At 37.4% G+C, this 19,720-nt stretch overlaps 2 protein-coding genes and 1 long non-coding RNA gene across 6 annotated transcripts; 1 reads left to right on the forward strand and 2 right to left on the reverse strand.

The window, feature by feature from the left end:
• Positions 1-3,283: 3,283 nt before the first annotated feature.
• On the forward strand, positions 3,284-7,498 carry LOC126597106 (lipase-like). Of its 2 annotated transcripts, none has more exons than XM_050263875.1 (11): positions 3,284-3,450; positions 3,566-3,635; positions 4,324-4,403; positions 4,735-4,800; positions 4,879-4,926; positions 5,012-5,079; positions 5,331-5,403; positions 5,488-5,649; positions 5,998-6,192; positions 6,701-6,789; positions 6,976-7,498. In XM_050263875.1, exons 2-11 carry the CDS (start codon positions 3,569-3,571, stop codon positions 7,187-7,189), a joined length of 1,062 nt encoding a protein of 353 aa, XP_050119832.1. In that variant the 5' UTR covers positions 3,284-3,450; positions 3,566-3,568; the 3' UTR covers positions 7,190-7,498. The 2 variants fall into 2 exon arrangements, with proteins under 2 accessions (XP_050119832.1, XP_050119833.1); XM_050263876.1 differs by having other exon boundaries at positions 3,295-3,478.
• Positions 7,499-7,957: 459 nt separating this feature from the next.
• Positions 7,958-9,434, reverse strand: LOC126597107 (uncharacterized). 2 transcript variants are annotated; one of them, XM_050263878.1, is made up of 2 exons: positions 8,645-9,434; positions 7,958-8,373 (listed from the first exon to the last, which is right to left on the reverse strand). In XM_050263878.1, the coding sequence occupies exons 1-2, from the start codon at positions 9,237-9,239 to the stop codon at positions 8,240-8,242; spliced, it is 729 nt and encodes a 242-aa protein (XP_050119835.1). In that variant the 5' UTR covers positions 9,240-9,434; the 3' UTR covers positions 7,958-8,239. The 2 variants fall into 2 exon arrangements, with proteins under 2 accessions (XP_050119835.1, XP_050119834.1); XM_050263877.1 differs by having other exon boundaries at positions 7,958-8,379.
• Positions 9,435-9,891: 457 nt separating this feature from the next.
• On the reverse strand, positions 9,892-11,540 carry LOC126595779 (uncharacterized). Of its 2 annotated transcripts, none has more exons than XR_007613680.1 (3): positions 10,795-11,540; positions 10,462-10,546; positions 9,892-10,030 (listed from the first exon to the last, which is right to left on the reverse strand). It is a non-coding gene; the product is annotated as an uncharacterized LOC126595779 (long non-coding RNA). The 2 variants fall into 2 exon arrangements; XR_007613681.1 differs by having other exon boundaries at positions 10,462-10,550.
• Positions 11,541-19,720: the final 8,180 nt, after the last annotated feature.

A 19,720-nucleotide genomic window follows, 5' to 3' on the forward strand; every position in this document is an offset into this window, starting at 1 on the left:
TTAAGGTTTCTCTCAAATGCCAGTGATTGATAGCAGCATTATAAATGTGGTTAGTGTTTTCTCCATGGGGATATAGATATAGAGATTTACATGTAAGTTCCCGAAAAATTACATGGACTAGTTCAAATAGTTCCAAACCACGGAACACCCTCTTAACTTGTTTGAGGCGTTCACTTATGGATTGAAACAATCTGACGGATGTCGTATACCCGTCTAAATGATTATTTAATCAGTAAGGGATATGAATGAATACCCTTGTGTGTTAAACTATGAAGTCTTATTTTAAATTGCTAGAGTTTCAGTTTATGTCGTCGACACGAATCTCATTAAGACTCTAGAAGAGCTTGAGAAAACTGCCTCGCACCTGAAGATGAAATTTAAGATGAAGGATCTTGGGAAAACTTGTTTATACCTTGACTTGAAGTTCAAGTATTGTTCTGATGGTACTTTGGTTTACCAGTCAAACTACACTCTGAAGGTGTTACTTTTGAGTATACATGTGATCGTCCATACGTTATATGCAAATGAGACCCTTGAAGAGGTTATGGAATCTGAAATTCCATGTATGAGTTCAACTTTGCGCTTTGTTGTACTTAGCTCATTGTAATAGACAAGACATCTATTTCGCTGTTGATCTATTGGTAAAGATGCAGCATCGCGCCTACACGTAACCACTGAATTGGTATTAAAGACGTACCCTGAAGGTACTACGAATTTGGGTAAATCTCAACGCATCTTAAACGGATCCGACCCCCCTGATCGTCGGAATGATGCTTACCTTGTTTGTTATGCTAACGCTGGTTACTTATCAAACATGCATAAGGCAAAATCCCCAAATGGTTATGTCTTTACCATTAAGGGATATCGCAATATCTTGGAGGTCTATGATATGACCTTAGTTGCGAAATCTTCGAATCGTTCCAAGACTCACCTCACTTCACTATGCCACACGTGAGACATGTTTAGGAGTTCTTGTTGAGCATATTCGAAGTACTTGTTGTTTTTCATCCATCGTTGAGTCCCAACGACAATCCATAAAGACTATGTCGCATGTATCCACCCGACCAAGACATGATATATCAATGAAATCTACATCACATCAGTAAAGCATCATGAGATTGAAGTCATGCAAGTCGATCCTAAACAACCTTGCTGACCTCTACACTACGTCACTGATGAAGTCAACCTTTCAGAAGCTTGTCCGAGGAATTGGTATGCCTAACTATTCATATGCAATGCTTGTAGTTGTCATTTGGAAGTTCTGTCAAACTCAGGAGGGGTATCCAGAAGTATACTCACTTGATCTTAATGTACTCTTTTTCCCTACAATTAGGAGCATTTTTCACACTAGGTTTTTGCTATCTAACTAGGTTTTGACGAGGCATCCATCCTAGGCTAATCATACCTTTGTGAACTCTTCTACTTGTGTCCAGAAGACGTATAGTTTTGACTTAATGCAACTTCTCACTTTTCTCATTAGTCTATGGGTTTTTCTCCCACATTGGGTTTTACCATAGCGAGGTTTTGTGAGTTATACCTTTTATGCATTATTCTGTTGTTTTGAGACTCGCATTCGCTCATTGTGCGGACGACTTCATCAACTGTACTTACTTCATCACTTAAGACTTAATGCGCCATTGTTTGAGTATTTACACACTCAAGGGGGAGTGTTGCAGTCCTATTAGATTAGGAATGTGATTGTGTAAATCCTAACATATATAGGATATCCTTATGGGATTCTACCATATCTCTTAGACTATATATTATCCTATTAAAGTTGTAATCCTATTAGGGTAAGGAATTAACCTTCTTTACTACTATAAATAAATGCACAATGGGGTGGAATAGATCACACCTCACAATTACACATCTCTCTCTTTCTCTCTACTATTGTCGCACCCTTCTCTCTATGCCCTCTATAATTGTTCAAATAAATTATGCCTACAACACATTAGACTTACTAATGTGGAGTTGTGGTTAATTGAAAGATTTGCGAATTCAACGTGGTCCATGATGTCCATAAAATGGTCATAATCAATCATGGCAATCTCTTTTATTTCATTGCAACGATAATAAAAAAAATATTAGTCCACAAGCAGAAGAATCAAAATCTCATTGTCACAAACAAAGGCAACATGAAAAATTTCATCCAACTTTACCATAGATTGGATGGTCCTTAATGACTATTTTTTAGCCATCTTCAATTCGAAACACATAAAAAAGTGTGCATATTGTTCCCTTTTTTGAACAAAAAACCATCAAATCATCACATCCCAACCCCTTTTTGTGTTAGATGGAAAGCTTAACGAAGTTAAGGTAAGATATAAAATTAAATATTTTAGAACGTTGATATGACGGATCATTTAAAATTTTAATTCATATGACAAATTGAAAAAAGTGTATAAATTCATCTGACATTTCAAAAAATTCCCTTTCTCCAAAGTATCCATACAAAATTTATTCCTTTAATAAAATAGTACCGCTATGCTTCTCAATTTGATTTAGATACAATTGAGTTTCATTTATCAAAATCTTGACTTAACTTTTTCCTTATTTAATAAAATGAGGAATCGAATTAAAGAGATGTTTTTCAATATTGGGAAGTTAAGAATCGTAAGGCCAATAGGTAGTCTGTACAATCTAGACTTATTTTGGACGTCGTTTGCTTCTAATTGATTTAAATAGATTTGGATCCTCTCTCGAGCTTAGCCTGAGCAAATTACACGGATTGTTGGATTTTGATCAAACGGCTACAATTATTATAACTTTTAAAGGAATTCCAAATTTGTAGCTGTTGAATCAAAATTCAACGGCCCTTGTGATGTACTCAAGAGGCTCAACAGGTTGAGCTTAGGAGAGGATCCAAATCCGATTTACATATGGAGGCGTAAACATAAATACATTACTTAGAGCAAGTGTGTTTTCCCCGTTCAAAACTTCATTTCTGTATTTTAAAATAAAATATCGATTCGATCGAAGAACAAAATAAGTTCACGATCAAAAGATATGTTGAAATGATCAAATTGGTCAACAAATTAAAAGATATAATAATTAGCAAGGGTGAAAATTCATGTGATCCAAACCCAATCCTATACGAAATTAAATTACACATCAGCACGTGCAATTCCACACGCTTCAAACACCGGCAACTTACCGTAATTACCCTCCAATCGTGGCCCTCAAAGACACATAGAGACAAGATCAACGGCTAAAGAACAGATAAGTAAAGGATAATTTCGGAAGTCTACACAAAAAAAACAAACTAGTTTTCTCTTTTGCCTCGTCAACTGCTTTTCTTCGGTCTCCCTCTACAATCTTACCGCGTTGCCAACCACCACCGCAAGAGCTTCGAAACGGTGCGCCGCGATCATAGCACGCCACGGTTGCACGGTCGCAAAATCCGCCTATATTCGATAGTCTTCGGAGCTCCGAAGCCGCTGCCGGGTTGGGGTGAGTGGAGTGGGACGTCGTGGCGTTGGTCGGTTTCTCTAATTTTCGGATTGCTTGAAACTAATAATTGCTGAATTGTGCCCTAATTTGTTTTTCTTTGCTGTGAAATTATCAGGCCATGGAGAAAAGAAGATGGCTGGTATTGGTAATATTAACGTGGATGTTTGTTTTCTCTGCTGGGAGAGGTAATATTTCAATTTTTGCATCAAAAGTTTTATCTTTTATGTTTTATTAAACAGGTTTAAGTTCATGGCGGTTGATTAGAGGCTTTTTCGTTGCGTATATCGAAATTGTAAATTGGGTTTGAAGGGAATTTGATGGTTGGAGAAGAATTAGTTCAGGGGATTCAATGGGTCATTAGAGTCATTATTCTAGTTTGGAAGTGCTTTTAGAATAGCTAAGCAAACCAAAAACCCTTATGACAAGGTTTGGTAGAGAAGGTTAAAAGTGCTTCGCAGTTTTGAAAGTGAAAGTGCTTCCTGGAGTGGTGATTTATGAAATCCATTTAATAGAAGCACTTTCAGTAAAAGCGCTTATGAATAGAAGTGCTATTTAGAAAAGAATTTGCAAACTGTCTATGAATGCCTTTGCAACAATGTGGTGCTTGTTGGTTTTACCTTCTCATAGATTACTAAAGGATGATTTGGTATCAGTCTGTTAGGGACTAAAGAGGTTCTATATTCACTTAGGAGAAGATAATATGTGATGAGAACTGTACCATTATAAACTGGTGGTGTACTGCAGATTCTTTGTGTATTTTTGTTTTGTTTTTGGTGTGCAGAATTATAGATCAAAATAGTTGGAAGCAGAATTTAGTTGTTTTGAACTTCTCGGACCCATTTTAACGGGAGTAATTTCTTCTTACAAATGCAGAACTGAAAATTAAGCACAACGATCGTGGCCCCATATACAATCATACGCTTGCCACTATACTAGTGCGATATGCTTCTACAGTAAGTTTCATCAGATTTTTGCTTGTGTCACCATTTATGGGGATTTGGTTTGTAAAAATATATGTTACAGAAACATTTAGAAATTTATGTTACAGAAACATTTAGCCTCACCATTTCCCTTGCAAATCTTTACCATATGCGTTGTCACTTGTCAGTCATGGTATGTTGTAATTGTGACATAGAAAAAGGTTGGTTTATGGGAAGTATTGAATCCGTCTAAACAATGAGGAAACCAAATGGAGATTTTCTGGATTATATGTCAAGATTTGAATTATTAGTATGTACCTGCTATAAGGTCCGTAACAATTGAAATCAATTTCTGCTCTTGTAGGTTTATTTGTCAGATTTGTCAGAGCTGTTTACTTGGACATGCTCATGCTGTAATGATTTAATTAAGGTACTGAGGCGTTTCTGATTAATTTGAAATTCTTATGCTTGAAAATCGTTGCCCTTATTCCTCATTTCAATGGAACAGGGGTTTGAAATGATAGAGATTATTGTTGATGTCCAGCATTGCTTACAGGTGCGATTTCATAGTTCAGCCTGGTTTTATGTGTTAAAGTTATTTCTTTGTTGCCTCTGTATGACATAGTCATCACTTTTTCTAGGCTTTTGTTGGAGTGGCACAAGATCCCAATGCTATTATAATTGCATTTAGAGGGACTCAGGAACACAGGTGTGGTGCTAGAGTATTTATCATTCTCAATTAAAGTTTCTGCTGAATTATTTATTGAGCCCAAACTATGACATAGGTGAAGAGAAAATTGAAAAATACATGAATAAGGATGTGGATTCAGAACGTAATGGAAAATTATATCTACATTCGTTTGCTTTTCCTTTAAATATAACTATATGTATCTCTATGGGCAATCTGATTTGCCCTTTTCCCAGAATTTGTTGATTAGTGGATTTACTTTATGTGTACAGCATACAGAATTGGATTGAAGACTTATTTTGGAAACAACTTGATCTAGATTACCCTGGCATGCCTGATGCAATGGTAATATGGTATTGCAGTAAAGTTTCTCTACTTTGTTGCTTGCTGGAATGTAAAGTATCAGTTCTCATTCTTTTTCTGTTTTAGGTGCACCACGGGTTTTATAGTGCTTACCACAACACAACCATACGCCCTGGAATTCTAAATGCTGTGGAAAGAGCCAGGGAATATTATGGAGATATCGGCATCATAGTTACAGGACATTCAATGGGAGGGGCAATGGCTTCATTTTGTGCTCTTGATCTAAGGGTAATCATAATTAAGCCAGTCTCCATTTTGCAAGATATGTTTGAGTTTTTCTTTCACTATTGTTCATCTTGTTTTCGGTTGTCAGTATACCTGTCAGAGCCTGATTCATGTGTTTTATAAACTTGGTTATTGCCAATTGAGCTTTGATTGGTTTTTTTCCCTTTCATTTTAACTGATCAAGATATGGTAGTATGCCAACAACATTTCTTGAATGGCATAAAATGTTGAACTTATTCCAGAAGGGTGTTTGAATAGTTAATTGCATTCACTGCTTGCTGAAATTATAGTCTATTCTGGAAGCATGTTCTTCAAACCTGCAACATTTAATGTTTTTTTTTTAATTCCCAGGTCAATCAGAAAGAGAAAAATGTTCAAGTTATGACATTTGGACAACCTCGTATTGGTAATGCAGCTTTTGCATCATACTATAGTACACTTGTACCAAATAGTATTCGAGTAACAAATGCACATGATATGGTGCCTCATTTACCTCCATACTATACTTATTTTCCTCAGAAGACATACCACCACTTTCCACGAGAGGTATTCTCTTAGCTGACATTGCTGGATTACTTATTCCTTGACTTTGAAACCTATAAGATCTATTAGAAAATAAACTGATTCAGTAGTTTCTTCTAACAAATCTATCTGTGGCAAATTTTCAGTATTTTATGTTTTTCTAGCCCACAGAGGTGGATTAGTTACACATTCAATTCAAAGCCTTTAAGATCAATCAGAAAATAAACTGATTAAGGAGTTTCTTGTAAAATGTCTGTTTGTGGCAAAGGTTTCAATTTTTATGCTCTTTATATACAACCAATTATTTCTGAATAGCTTAAGATTATGTGAAATATTTGTAAGTCATGAGAATATTGTCAGATGATATCCAAATTGTTCTGGTCATATTTTGAATAGGTGGATGAATATTATCGAATACGACTACTTGATATACACTTGCACACGGCACTTGGATCATAATTTCGTATATTTAGGACTTTTTTTTGGGAGTTTCTTTCTCTTCAGACCAATGAAAGCCTTATTCTGATTCTAGGTGTGGCTTTATAACCTTGAAGTTGAAAGTCTTGTTTATGAAGTTGAGAAAATCTGTGATGATTCAGGCGAGGACCCAACGTGCAGCAGGTAATCCAATTTTTCGTTGTGATAGCATTGAGAGTTGTCTCTTTGATTCTGTTCTTTCATCATGTTTCAACACATAGTAGCTCGCTGGTGCAGTCTTCTATGGTTAGAATAATAATAAAATAACGAAGTAAAAAAGAATATTCTGATCCCAAAAATATGATACAAGTTCTTGGGACGCTTTTGCAGGTCAGTGAGTGGGAACAGCATTTCGGACCATTTAGTTTATTATGGTGTTGACTTAATGGCCAAGACATGGAGACGGTGCAAAATTGTGATGGGTACTGGTGTAGCAGAGTACAGCAGAACAGATCTTGGAGGAAATTTTATACTGTCCAGAGATCCTGCAACTTCTGTTCTCAAGTTGAACATAGCGCCAGACACTGGGGCAAAACCCCTGTAGATTGCTGGCCATGTTTTCGCTTGGAAAAATCTAAGAGAGGTCAGTTGTAGCCTAGGTATATGTCCTGGGAAAGCTGTTTCGTTGTATGCCTAAAAGCTCTTGCTTTTCAGAAGCCATAGCTGATGAATATCGTGGGGTGCGATGGGGCTGCGGATGACTTGTGTATATATGAATGTGCTCATCTTCATTCTTTGGGATTTGAATGCTGACATTGTGTTGTGTATATAATGGTTGTTCCCTACGCAGAAATGCTATACTTTGCCCTTTCTCCTGGTAATAATAAGTATACCAATTACTTATTAGATCAAATACTTTTGGATCTTTGGGCTCACCGGTTTAGCTCGGTTGTCAACCCAGGAGAAGATCTTAGGTGCAACCGGGTTTTATAACGAGACCACATTGACGTAACGCTGCTCAAATGACGCTACATTTCCTAATCATTTCCAGTGGGTTTAATCAATTAACCTACCAAGCATCCCTTATAATTCAAGCGGCTTAATCAATTAACCAAGTAAGATGGTCCAAAATTCAAATGTCATTTCTGGTTCAAGCATAGGAAACCACCAGGAAATGCCTTCCCGTCAAATTTTCTTCATTTTTACTGTAAGACGATTTTATAAATTACTCTAATTTATATGGAGGCAGATTCAAGTATATAGGTGCAAGGAGGTTGACGTACTGTCATGGCTAACCGGTCTAATTCATGTCTACCTATTACATTAATTAATAGTGGTTGAATTTGGTCAAATTTGGTCTATAAAAGCGAAATTGAACAAATTTTGGAACAGAAAGTAATTCCAAGAATACAAAAGACCGTACCACTACATATTCTCTGTTCAAGTAACATGTTATATGCATAGCAAGATCAGCTTTGTAGGACAGCAGAAAACCTATAGAAACTAGGTGATTGATCAATTACAAACGCAAAAGCTAAGTGTGAAGCTTTAGATTTCCTAATTTAACTGCCCTTCGCACTTAGCTTGTCTTCTCATCCTTGGCTGGGGAATCACACACATATTGTTCCTGCACTCATGTATTTGTAGATTCAGATTAATTCTTCACTTCTTCAGCAGGGATTGAAACTTCAGGTTCAGCGGCTTCAGCCACTTCGGCTTCAACAGTGGTTGTAACTGCCACTTCTGTTTCCTTCACCGAATTCTCCTCCGGTTTCTTTACAGGCTCTTCTGTACCTACACAATAAACAAATTAAATTAGCAGACATTACATTAGATAGTAATATACACATTTCCAAACGTATGTTTATATTGTCAGACTAGGCATATTTGCTTGATACGTTTGTAGCTAAATTGGACACAATCAATAGGTCAGATTCACAGTTCGGCAAGAGAATGATTCCTTTCAGAAATAAGACCTACTCGACGTGTTCATGTATGCATGCAAATATGTATAGTTTTTTAAAAATGTTGAAATAAAGCAACATTGAGGTTTACAAACCCTTATTTTGTGTCTCCACCACTGGAGCTTTTGTTTCTGCAGCCGGCAGATCTAATTCGTTATCGTCCTCTGCAATATCATCATCTACCTTGAAGTGCAAGTTTCCCTTACTTCCATGGCGTGGAGTATAATAGTCCGACGTCCCAGACCGTCCCTCAGAAATAATCGCGTCAATTCCCTCCTCATCCAATTTCCTCGATGAAAAGAAACGATTCGGAGAACCATGCGAAATCAATCTCCCCGCGGCCCCGTCGTGCTCTTCTTTGTCACCTTTTTCCAATACTTCCTTACCACCATCTTCTCCGTCCTTGTTATTTACCTTTATGTCCTTTACATTCACATTCACATCATCGGCCACCGCAGACGTCTCGCCACCACCAACATTATTGGCAATCGCATTGTCCTCCTTGACTTGTTCTTCTTGTTGGTCATGTTGTTGTTGGTGTTGCACCGATGAGTTTGCGGCGCTGTCATTGTTTTCAAGGACGATTTCTATGTCTTTGCTCTTCTTGGAAGGATCGGCAACACTTGATTTCTTGCGGCGGAGGATGGTGTTGGTGGTGGCAACCGCCAGCTTTGATTCCCCGCAACCCATTTTTCTATATTTTGTGTGTTGTTAGGTCTCGGAGATGTAAAGATTGGCAGATCAAGAGAGACCGAGACAGAATAATTAACGTCTCGAGCTCCCTTTAATAATATGAGGCGGAGAGAGATGTGACAAATGGAAGAAATGGAAGCTGTTTAAAAAAAAAAAAAATTGTTATTTGTTTGTGTTGGAGCTGTGGTTTGCACGGGTGTAATTTGGTGGCGTGCATATGTGATATGTGTACGTAGCTTATATATACAACCGTTTTAGTCGTTGTGTTTTGAAGGTGGAGATGGGTTTATATCTTGGCAGCTCATCATCATTAACACAACAATGTGGCTTGGTGTATTTTTAGATATATACTAGATAGTAATGCCTGCGCGTTGCTGCGGGATTAGAAATCGGCTGCAATATATGAATTTGAGCTAATAATATATGTTAGAATAACATTAATTAATCTAAATAAAAATATCTCATGATAGGAAAGATTTTTATTTGCTGCAAAAAAATTCTTATTTTGTTACTTTACAAAGGTAATTCGCTCCAACTACCTTGGTATCATTGCTCATCTCTGCGACAACTCTTGGACATTCCAAAGAACTAAAAACGAATGCAAAATTACCTAATCAAAATTCTAAGCAAACCGATTGAACAATGAAAACATTTGCAGACATGCCGTATAAGTATTAAATGCGAAAGGGGAACAAACCTTTTCCACGGTGATCTTGAAGCAAGTATGCATTAACAAAATCATCAATGTGATCCTTCAAATCCTCCAAGAAAGTGGCTTGCTCATTCTTCTTTCGGCATGAAGCGTGCACAGAAAAATGCATACAAAAAAGAGGCAACAACATGGTGCAAGTTAATTATTTGGGTTGAAAATAAAAAACAAAGTAGCTGAAAAACTCTAAAACATCGTAAACTGGATATCTTTTAAACACAAAATTGTAATATGTTGTTCATGCATTTGTATAACTCTGACATATCCAATAAAACACACCAAAACAAAGAATGCAATTTCACACAACACAACAGAACACATTAATCAAACAAACCCCAATACATAATGAAACAAAAATCAAATATCCAAAATTCAAATAATTTGTAAAACATGAAAAATTACAGTAATAAATGAAGGATAAGGAGAAGCAACAAAACTTAACATTCTGGGGAAGATGAGACAAAGGTAGGGCAATGGAAGTGTCTCTGAAAGTCTATAAATAAAATTGACCTTCTGGGTGGGGATTTGGTTTCAGTTTAGCTACAGTCTCTGATGCAGTTTCCATGTTCCTTCTTGGGATCTCTAAACTCTTCCTCTTTCTCCAATGACCCAAAATTCCAAAATTTCCAACAGAAAAAAAGGGGTAAATTTATTAGAGATTTTGAGGTAATTGCTAAGATATTTAAAATCCAAGCATGAAAACTTTACAAAGATAAATTTATAAATTAACTAATTAGGCTTTGAATAAATGAAGCTAATTCCTTTATAGTAACAAATTGTTGGTTAAAATACTACAATTTGATTAAATATTTAATAAAAGAAAAATAGGAAAATGATGCTTACCAATATGGACATATGGATTGCTTCGAAAGAATGTAAATGCAAGGTTATTATCTCAATGGTTTTGTCTGCAATAAGAAGAGTAACTAACTTAAAAAGAAGCATCATTGCTACTTGCTAGTCTTCCTACATGATCTAATCACATTGACCATAAACTATTACATGCAACTTAAAAAATAAAATGAAGATAGAGAAATTCACCGAAAAACTCGAAAACACTTGCCGGAAAAACTCACTGATAAGCATTTAGATATCTTTTAATAATTGCACAGTTAAAGCGTGATAGCTACGATATTCCTCTAGCCATCAGAACCTGGAACACATAACTAATGAGTGTTATAGAAACTTACCATGAAATTGTCAAAAGAGAATATACGACCATAAGCTTCATCCAGTTTCATGGCATATCGTATCAGTTTATGAAAATCTCCTTGCAGTTTGTCGTTCAAAAAATCCAACTCAAGAGTAAAAATCAACAACAGTAATTCATAACAACATAAAGTATAACCATTAAATTAAATTCAACATAACAAAGAAACAATTTCACTACCATACATAAAACTCCATAAATTCCTTACCACATAAACCTTGAGAGGTCCAACAGGTCTAGAAGTCTCAAAACCTTCTCCATATTCAGCTCCAGCCACCTGAAAACACCGAAAAATAGAGGGAAAAAAAAAACATAAATTCATCAAAATTCCCTACCCAAACTAAGCTAAAAATGGAAAATATTCAAACCTCATAAACTCTAGTTTCCTAAACGCCACATGGATCTACATTAGAAAACATTGGAGTAATGGTATAAAAGTGAAAGATTAAAGACATTTCAGTACAATGCAAGTGGCAGACATGTCAAATTTAAGTTTTATTAGATAATTATCAAGGAATATCATCTATAAATGACAAAACCAAATTATAGTTGTAGCAATGATTTCACCCTTGTTTATTTTTCTTTTACAATAGGTCCTACATGTGTGTTAATCTCTTATAAACAGTTATTTGATTGAGTCTAAAAGCTTTAGTCAAACATTTCAACAATAAAAACTCTTTGATCCATTCAAATTATGTATTAAATTTTATTATCAAATATAGGTGCACTGGGCAATTGAGACTCATGCAAAATAGAGGAAATACATGCATACTCTTTCACTCTTTCCCTAGGTTTTGTCTATTGACTGTGAATTGTAAACAACAACATTATAAACAATGTTTACCCTCGGTACGCAAAAAAAATTAAAAGAAAGAGGCCCAAAATTTTAGCATGACAGATGAGATTATAAATGTTATTAGAATGAGTAGTGATAGAATGAAGCAAACTATATGCATTGGTTAATTGAGACTCACCCAAAACAGAGGAAATACCTGCATACTCTTTCACAATTTCCCTAGGTTCTGTCCATTGACTGTGAATTGTAAACAACGACATTATCAACAATGTTTACACTCGGTACACATAAAATTTTAAAAGAAAGAGGCCCAAAATTTTAGCATGACAAATGAGATTATAAATGTTATTAAAATGAGTTGTGATAGAATGCAGTGCAGATTTTTAGGTGGTCACATTAATCTACTGCATTTATCTATGTCAATATCTCCTTATGAGATGTGAATGTGGTAACCTATAAATTGTTTGAATTCCACAAACAACTACACACCAATTCTCAAACTGCACAACTACTAAATTACAACAGTACTATATCGATGACTGAAATGATCTTTAGAGCATCTAGGTACCCATGTTTTCGATTAAAAAAGTTATCCAATTGAATTCAATTTAAAAAATGATCTCTCGGGCATCTAGGTACACATGCATGCATTCAAGTGCACAAACACACTCAATTGAGTTATGAATTAACAGAAAACATACCAAAGGCAGTGGGAAGCTGTACGTCGATGTCAGACATGAAACTTAGCTGATTCAACTAAGTGGGCTTGCTAACCAGAATGCTCAGACCTGGATCATATTTAAAAATACCCATAAATCATCATGACCTCAATCAAATATAATCAAGATAAGAAAAACATAACATGCACATATCACATAATAGAAAAGAAGTTTTACAACTCATCCACAATCATCAACAGCTGAATTAAACCCAAAAATTAATCATGATCATCCATTTGTATATCAAACCATGACAAAGATTTAAAATTTATTCCTAATCCATCAAACTTTTGAAATTTTTACAAACCAGGTTCAATTTACTACACAGAAAAATCCATACCTTTAACGCCAAGAAAACCTTGACAATATGAGAGGTTAAGTCAATCTACCACACAAAACCCAGATGCAGATTTACATCAAGCATTAAATTTTTCAAAAATTCGAATCAAATTTCATAGAAAAAGACAAAATTCATCCACAATGAGGCAAAACCCAGATGAAAAAACTCACCATTGATTGTCATATCCCACCACCACAGAAGCCAAATAGAAGTGGATGGAGAGAGAGAGAGAGAGAGAGAGAGAGAGAGAGAGAGAGAGAGAGAGAGAGAGAGAGAGAGAGGAGAACGTGCGAGCCTGCGAGGTCTAAACGGTGTCAAGAACCATATTTAAGCTTTGGTCTCTGACGTTTCAGTGGAGGATAAGAATCAGAGGAAGAGTGACAGATGAGGAAAGGAGAAGAGAGAAGACCATAGAGAGAAAAATGGAAACGGAAGGAAAAGTCGGGAAGAAAGTCCCAGGGAACCTTCGACAATGATCGACTCGTGGCCAAGAAAGAAAGAAAGAAATGAAAACTGAAGGAGGATCGTGAAAAGGAACAAAAATAGAGGGTTAAACGATGAGTGACCCGTGGCCAAAATGGGTAAAACCGGAATTTTGTTGTACCAAGACAACAACAGAACATGGGAGTGAGAAGAAACAAAGGGTATTTCCGCCATTTCACTGTTCACGAACAGTGAAAAACAGTGCCGACCGAACTGAGTTTTAGTGTATAGATAATGTAAAGTGGTAGCTAGGCTAGCTATAGGTTAGTGATTATAAGGAAACATTTTACTGATAAGTTTTACATATAATTATTGTGTTGGTCCATTGTGTGACTTATCTCAAATCTCTAAGGGATTAGAATATTTTCGTATCAAGAAAAAAAAAGAGTAAACTTGGATTAAGGTGAGACAAACTACAATTAGTTTGGATTGGTTTAGTTTGACCTATTTGGGAAACACCTACATTGCACCAAATAACATGCATCATTTATACTGTTTTTGTTGGAATATATGCAAATAATATAAAGGAATTTGATATAGGACATACCAAGCATAATGAAGAATTCTGGATCACCGTCTCGTTTTTACGAACCGTTGCTCGAAGCACAAATAAGGACGTCACCAGAGGAGGATTTAGTTGTATCTACCCTAACTAGATTGCCTACGTACCTTGTGCCAATGCACAAGGACCAAACACAATAGTAATCCACCCAGCATAGGGTGTGGTATTGATATGTGTTCTTTGTCCCATATCAACCGCTTTATTTTTTCTTGCCCTCCTAGCCACTATATGTAGAGGGCTTTGGGGAAGAGAGAAGACATACTAAGAGAGACAATTCTCTATTCTCTAGAGAGGAGAGGAAATCTCTCCACTCTTCTAGTAATCTTTTTCTCTCTTAGTTCCAATCGTAACATATGAGAATTAGATGAGCTAATTGAGATGATGCCAATACTCTATGTGGATGAATGCGAGATGTAAGATTTATAATAGCTAGATAAGGAGGAGAAAATGAAACGGTCTATGTAGGACAAATAACATATATCAATACCACATCTTATATTAGGTGGATTAATATTGTGTTTTATATAATACAATTAATATAATCACCATTTACTGTTGTATTTCATCTTATATATTGACAACATGTCCTTATTATTAGATGGGTATAGTTAGCTATTTGATGTGGTGTTGAAGGTATTGTACGGAAATTCTCCAATAACATTAGTGGAAAATTGCTTATTGTCGATGAATTAAGATGACAGCACACACTCAATGCAACTGCAGCACTATAAGAAAAAAATTAGTGAGCAACAACTACCCCAATTAGTAACTAGCCTTCATCCACATGCGTATTTTTTGAATCATGGCGTGCTACAACTTACACGTTTTAAATGCATTTATATGCGAAAATTGACAAAATGAAAGTCAAATATTTGAAGTAAATGAATAATCTTAGATCATGTAAGAAGAAACCCCTCATAAACCAATTAAAGCAGTTGAATTCACATAATAAAATCAGTCTCTATAGAATTTACAATAAGAATAGAGAAAATAATATTTAATGAACAATTGATGGAATTACATTATTACTAGCCCATTGTGAGGCTAAGCCAATCCCCTTCCCCTTAGTGTATATAATATCGTTTGTTAAAAAAAAATCATTTGACAACTAATTTAATCACATTATTATCCACATGTGAAAGACCTTTTTTATAACCGGCATTATACACCTCTTAAGATGTTTTGAATGTGTTTAAAAATAGAAAATAATATTGAACGAACAACTGATTGAATCACATTATTGCTAGCTCATTGTGTGCTAAGCCCACCCCCTCCCTCTTAGTGTAGATAATATCATTTGTTAAAAAAAAAAATCATTTGACAACTAATTTAATCACATTATTGGTAGTCCATTGTGAGGTTAAGCTCACCCCCTCTCCCTTAGTGTAGATAATATCGTTTGTTAAAAAAACAAATCATTTGACAACTAATTTAATCACATTATTGCTAGCCCATTGTGAGGTTAAGCTCACCCTCTCTCCCTTAGTGTAGATAATATCGTTTGTTAAAAAAAAATTATTTGACAACTAATTTTGTCACATCCTGACCCGGGAGCTCCACCACCGTAGCACGATATTGTTCGCTTTGGGCCCCGACCACGCCCTCACGGTTTTGTTTCTGGGAACTCATGGGCAACTTCCCAGTGGGTCACCCATCATGGGAGTGCTCTGGCCACCTTCTCGTTTAACTTCGGAGTTTCGACGGAACCCGAAGCTAGTGAGCTCCCAAAAAGCCTCGTGCTAGGTAAAGATGAGAATACACATTTAAGGATCACTCCCCTAGGCGATGTGGGATCTTACAATCCACCCCCCTTAGGGGCCCGACGACCTCGTCGGCACACTTCCGGCTAGGGATTGGCTCTAATACCATTTGTCACATCTCAGCCCAGGGCAGACCACTTCCCGGGCCCGCTCCACCACCGTAGCACGATATTGTCCACTTTGGGACCCGACCACGCCCTCACGGTTTTGTTTCTGGGAACTCACGAGCAACTTCTCAGTGGGTCACTCATCATGAAAGTCCTCTGGCCACCTTATCGCTTAACTTTGGAGTTCCGAAGGAATCCGAAGCCAGTGAGCTCCCAAAAGGCCTTGTATTAGGTAGGGATGAGAATATACATTTAAGGATCACTCCACTCGGCGATGTGGTATGTTACAATAATTGTCACAGCCCGTCCCGAAATGAATTATCGATGGCGTAGAAATTACTGAATTACCCTTAGATGTTGAGATATAATCGAGTTATGTGGTGGTGTGGTCTAAGTTTAAAATTGTAACATCCCACATCGCCTAGGGGAGTGATCTTTAAATGTTATATTCCCATCCCTACCTAGCATGAGGCCTTTTGGGAGCTCACTGGCTTTGGGTTTCGTCAGAACTCCGAAGTTAAGCGAGAAGGTAGCCAGAGCACTTCCATGATGGGTGACCCACTGGGAAGTTGCTCGTGAGTTCCTAGAAACAAAATTGTGAGGGCGTGGTCGGGGCCCAAAGTGGACAATATCGTGCTACGGTGGTGGAGCGGGCTCGGGAAGTGGTCCGCCCCGGGCTGGGATGTGACATTTGGTACTAGAGCCAATCCTTGGCCGGAAGTGTGCCGACGAGGACATCGGGCCCCTAAGGGGGTGGATTGTAGGATCCCACATCGCCTAGGGGAGTGGATCATGTAAGTCTTATATGTATATTCCCATTTCTACCTAGCACGAGGCCTTTTAGGAGCTCATTGGCTTCAGGTTCCGTCGGAACTTCGAAGTTAAGCGAGAAGGTGGCCAGAGCACTCCCATGATGAGTGACCCACTGGGAAGTTGTTCGTGAGTTCCCAGAAAAAAAATCGTGAGGGCGTGGTCAGAGCCCAAAGCGAACAATATCGTGCTACGGTGGTGGAGCGGGCCCGGGAAGTGGTCCACCCCAGGTCAGGATGTGACAAATGGTACCAGAGCCAATCTCTGGTCGGAAGTGTGCCGACGAGGATGTCGGGCCCCTAAGGGGGGTGGATTGTAATATCCGACATCGCCCATAGGAATGATCCTTAAATGTATATTCCCATCCCTACCTAGCACGAGGCCTTTTGGGAGCTCACTGGCTTTGGGTTCCGTCAGAACTCCGAAGTTAAGCGAGAAGGTGGCCAGAGCACTCCCATGATGGGTGACCCACTGGGAATTTGCTCGTGAGTTCCTAGAAACAAAACTGTGAGGGCGTGGTCGGGGCCCAAAATGAACAATATTGTGCTACGGTGGTGGAGCGGGCTTGGGAAGTGGTCTGCCCTGGGCCGGGATGTGACATTTGGTATCAGAGCCAATCCTTGGCTGGAAGTGTATCGATGAGGACGTCGGGCCCCTAAGGGGAGTGGATTGTAAGATCCCACATCGCCTAAGGGAGTGGATCTTGTAAGCCTTATATGTATATTCCCATCACTATCTAGCACAAGGCCTTTTGGGAGCTCACTGGCTTCAGGTTTTGTCGGAACTCCGAAGTTAAGCGAGAAGGTGGCCAGAGCACTCCCATGATGGGTGACCCACTAGGAAGTTACTTGTGAATTCCCAGAAACAAAACCGTGACGGCGTCGTTGGGGCCCAAAGTTGACAATATCGTGCTACGGTGATGGAGTGGGCCCGGGAAGTGGTCCGCCCCTGGCCGGGATGTGACAAATTTAATCACAATATTATCTGCGAAAGACATTTTTTTTATAACCGACATTACACGCCTCTTAAGATGTTTTGAACATATTTAAAAATAAAGAAATTGAATTACATTATTGCTAGCCTATTACGAGGCACAAATTAAAAATAAAAAAAAGCACAAAAAAAATTAATTATTAAAAAAAATACTGTTAAAATGATGAAAATGCTCATGCCTTATTTGATGCATTATTTTAGGATGCCTTTGAAGTTTTTTGTCTTGGGGGCATTTTTCTCCAAGTGTTTTTGTTGAAGCTTGGTGATACCAAAATCACTATTCACCTTTTCCATTGGCTTTATATATAGATTATATTGGTAACTGTTGTTGGGATGACGATGACGTTGTCCATAAATGGAGTTAAAAAATTAAAAATATATAGAACAATTTTAGGCACATCAAATGACTGGCACCACAATTAAATTTGTCCTTTAATTCCCAACAGGTTATCTCCAGATCATTTTGGTGAGGATCCTGGGGATCCGTGAATCATGTTCGTTAATCGTACATCATGCGATCAGTTTTTGTCAAGTAATGTTTGTGTTTAATTTTAAATAAAAATATTTAAAATATTTTCTGACTGCATGACGTACGATGAATGGACAGAATTGACGGATTCCCGGGATCCTCACAAAGAGGATCCGGATTCCTTTAATCCTAGTTGGAATTTGATTAATATGGTGATAAAAATTTATATGATGTAGAATGTGGCCCCACCATTTGTTGTTATTTACATACTTATTTTTACCTTTCACACACTTCTTATTAATTTATGGTGTTTAATCATTCCCAATTCATTCGATCTGACGCCCGAAAATTATGAAGAAGTGTGCGAAAGGTAAAAGAGATATGTGGATAGCATCACCTTTTCACATTTGCTAAATATTAAAACTCCACCATTCAACTCTTTCTCACTCTCTTGGAAAATTCATAAAATATTAAATTTATTAAAATAGAGATTATTGTTGAAGATGTAAAGTTAAACTCACTAACTATAAGGGCACATTTGTTTAGCCTTTTAAGTCTCACTGGATTACATTGCCTTAGATTGGAGTCCTAGCCCGTATTTGGCCCAAACAAAGACTGCCTTTAATGAGACTAAGTTGAACTCGCTCCGACTAAAAGTTTCACTAGCTATTCTTAGTGAGTCCCTTGGAAAACTGGTGGATTGCTAATCTCGTTTCTAGCGCCCGCATCATCTGCAAGCATGCATTTCTGATCTCCTTCTTCCCACGAACCCAGTCACCAAATCATGCCTTCCACCCCTTTCTTCAGTCTCCAAATTTGAAACAGCTCTCGCCAATCTCCGTCCTGCCAACTCAACCCCTTCTTGCTTTAGCGATGAATTCATTCAGTTAAGCTTCCAATAAGCTTAATCCACACCATAAACAACACTTCAATTAGAAGATTAAACCTTATAAATCCCAAATATAGAAAATATCAAAATCTGCAATAAATCCAGAAATATATTACCTTGGGTTGCTATGCTTTTCTCCAAAAATCCCAGGCAAAAAACGAAAAACCTCCAGAAATCTGCAGTGCTCTTCTCCAGAAACCAAGAAATCTATTACTTTGATTTGGGATTTTTGTGAAAAAAGAGAGCTATTTCTGCTTTGAGGAACAAGAAGAAATTCCTATTGGTCTTTTGATCCAAATTAGGTGTGTTGATGTACAAAACCGGAGGTCTTGGAACAACGTAAATCCGACCGTGAATCTGCAAGAAATGTAAATAACACAAGATGTATCGTGGTTCACCCCAAGGTTTGGGCTACGTCCACACTGATTATGTATTTATCTGAGAAGTGAGGGAGAGAGATTCAGAGCCTCTGAGGGAGAGAGTGAGGTCTCTGATGGCCTAGGAATTGGCCTCTCCTAATGAGGAGGGTGAAGAGTCCTTTTATAGAAGAATGGCTCCTTACTTATTACATATTTGCCCATTCCTTTATTATATAATTACATTTAAGTCCCCTGAGTATTTGTACGAGATC

The sequence above is a fragment of the Malus sylvestris genome, chromosome 13, assembly GCF_916048215.2.
Source record: "Malus sylvestris chromosome 13, drMalSylv7.2, whole genome shotgun sequence".
Taxonomy (NCBI): Eukaryota; Viridiplantae; Streptophyta; class Magnoliopsida; order Rosales; family Rosaceae; genus Malus; species Malus sylvestris.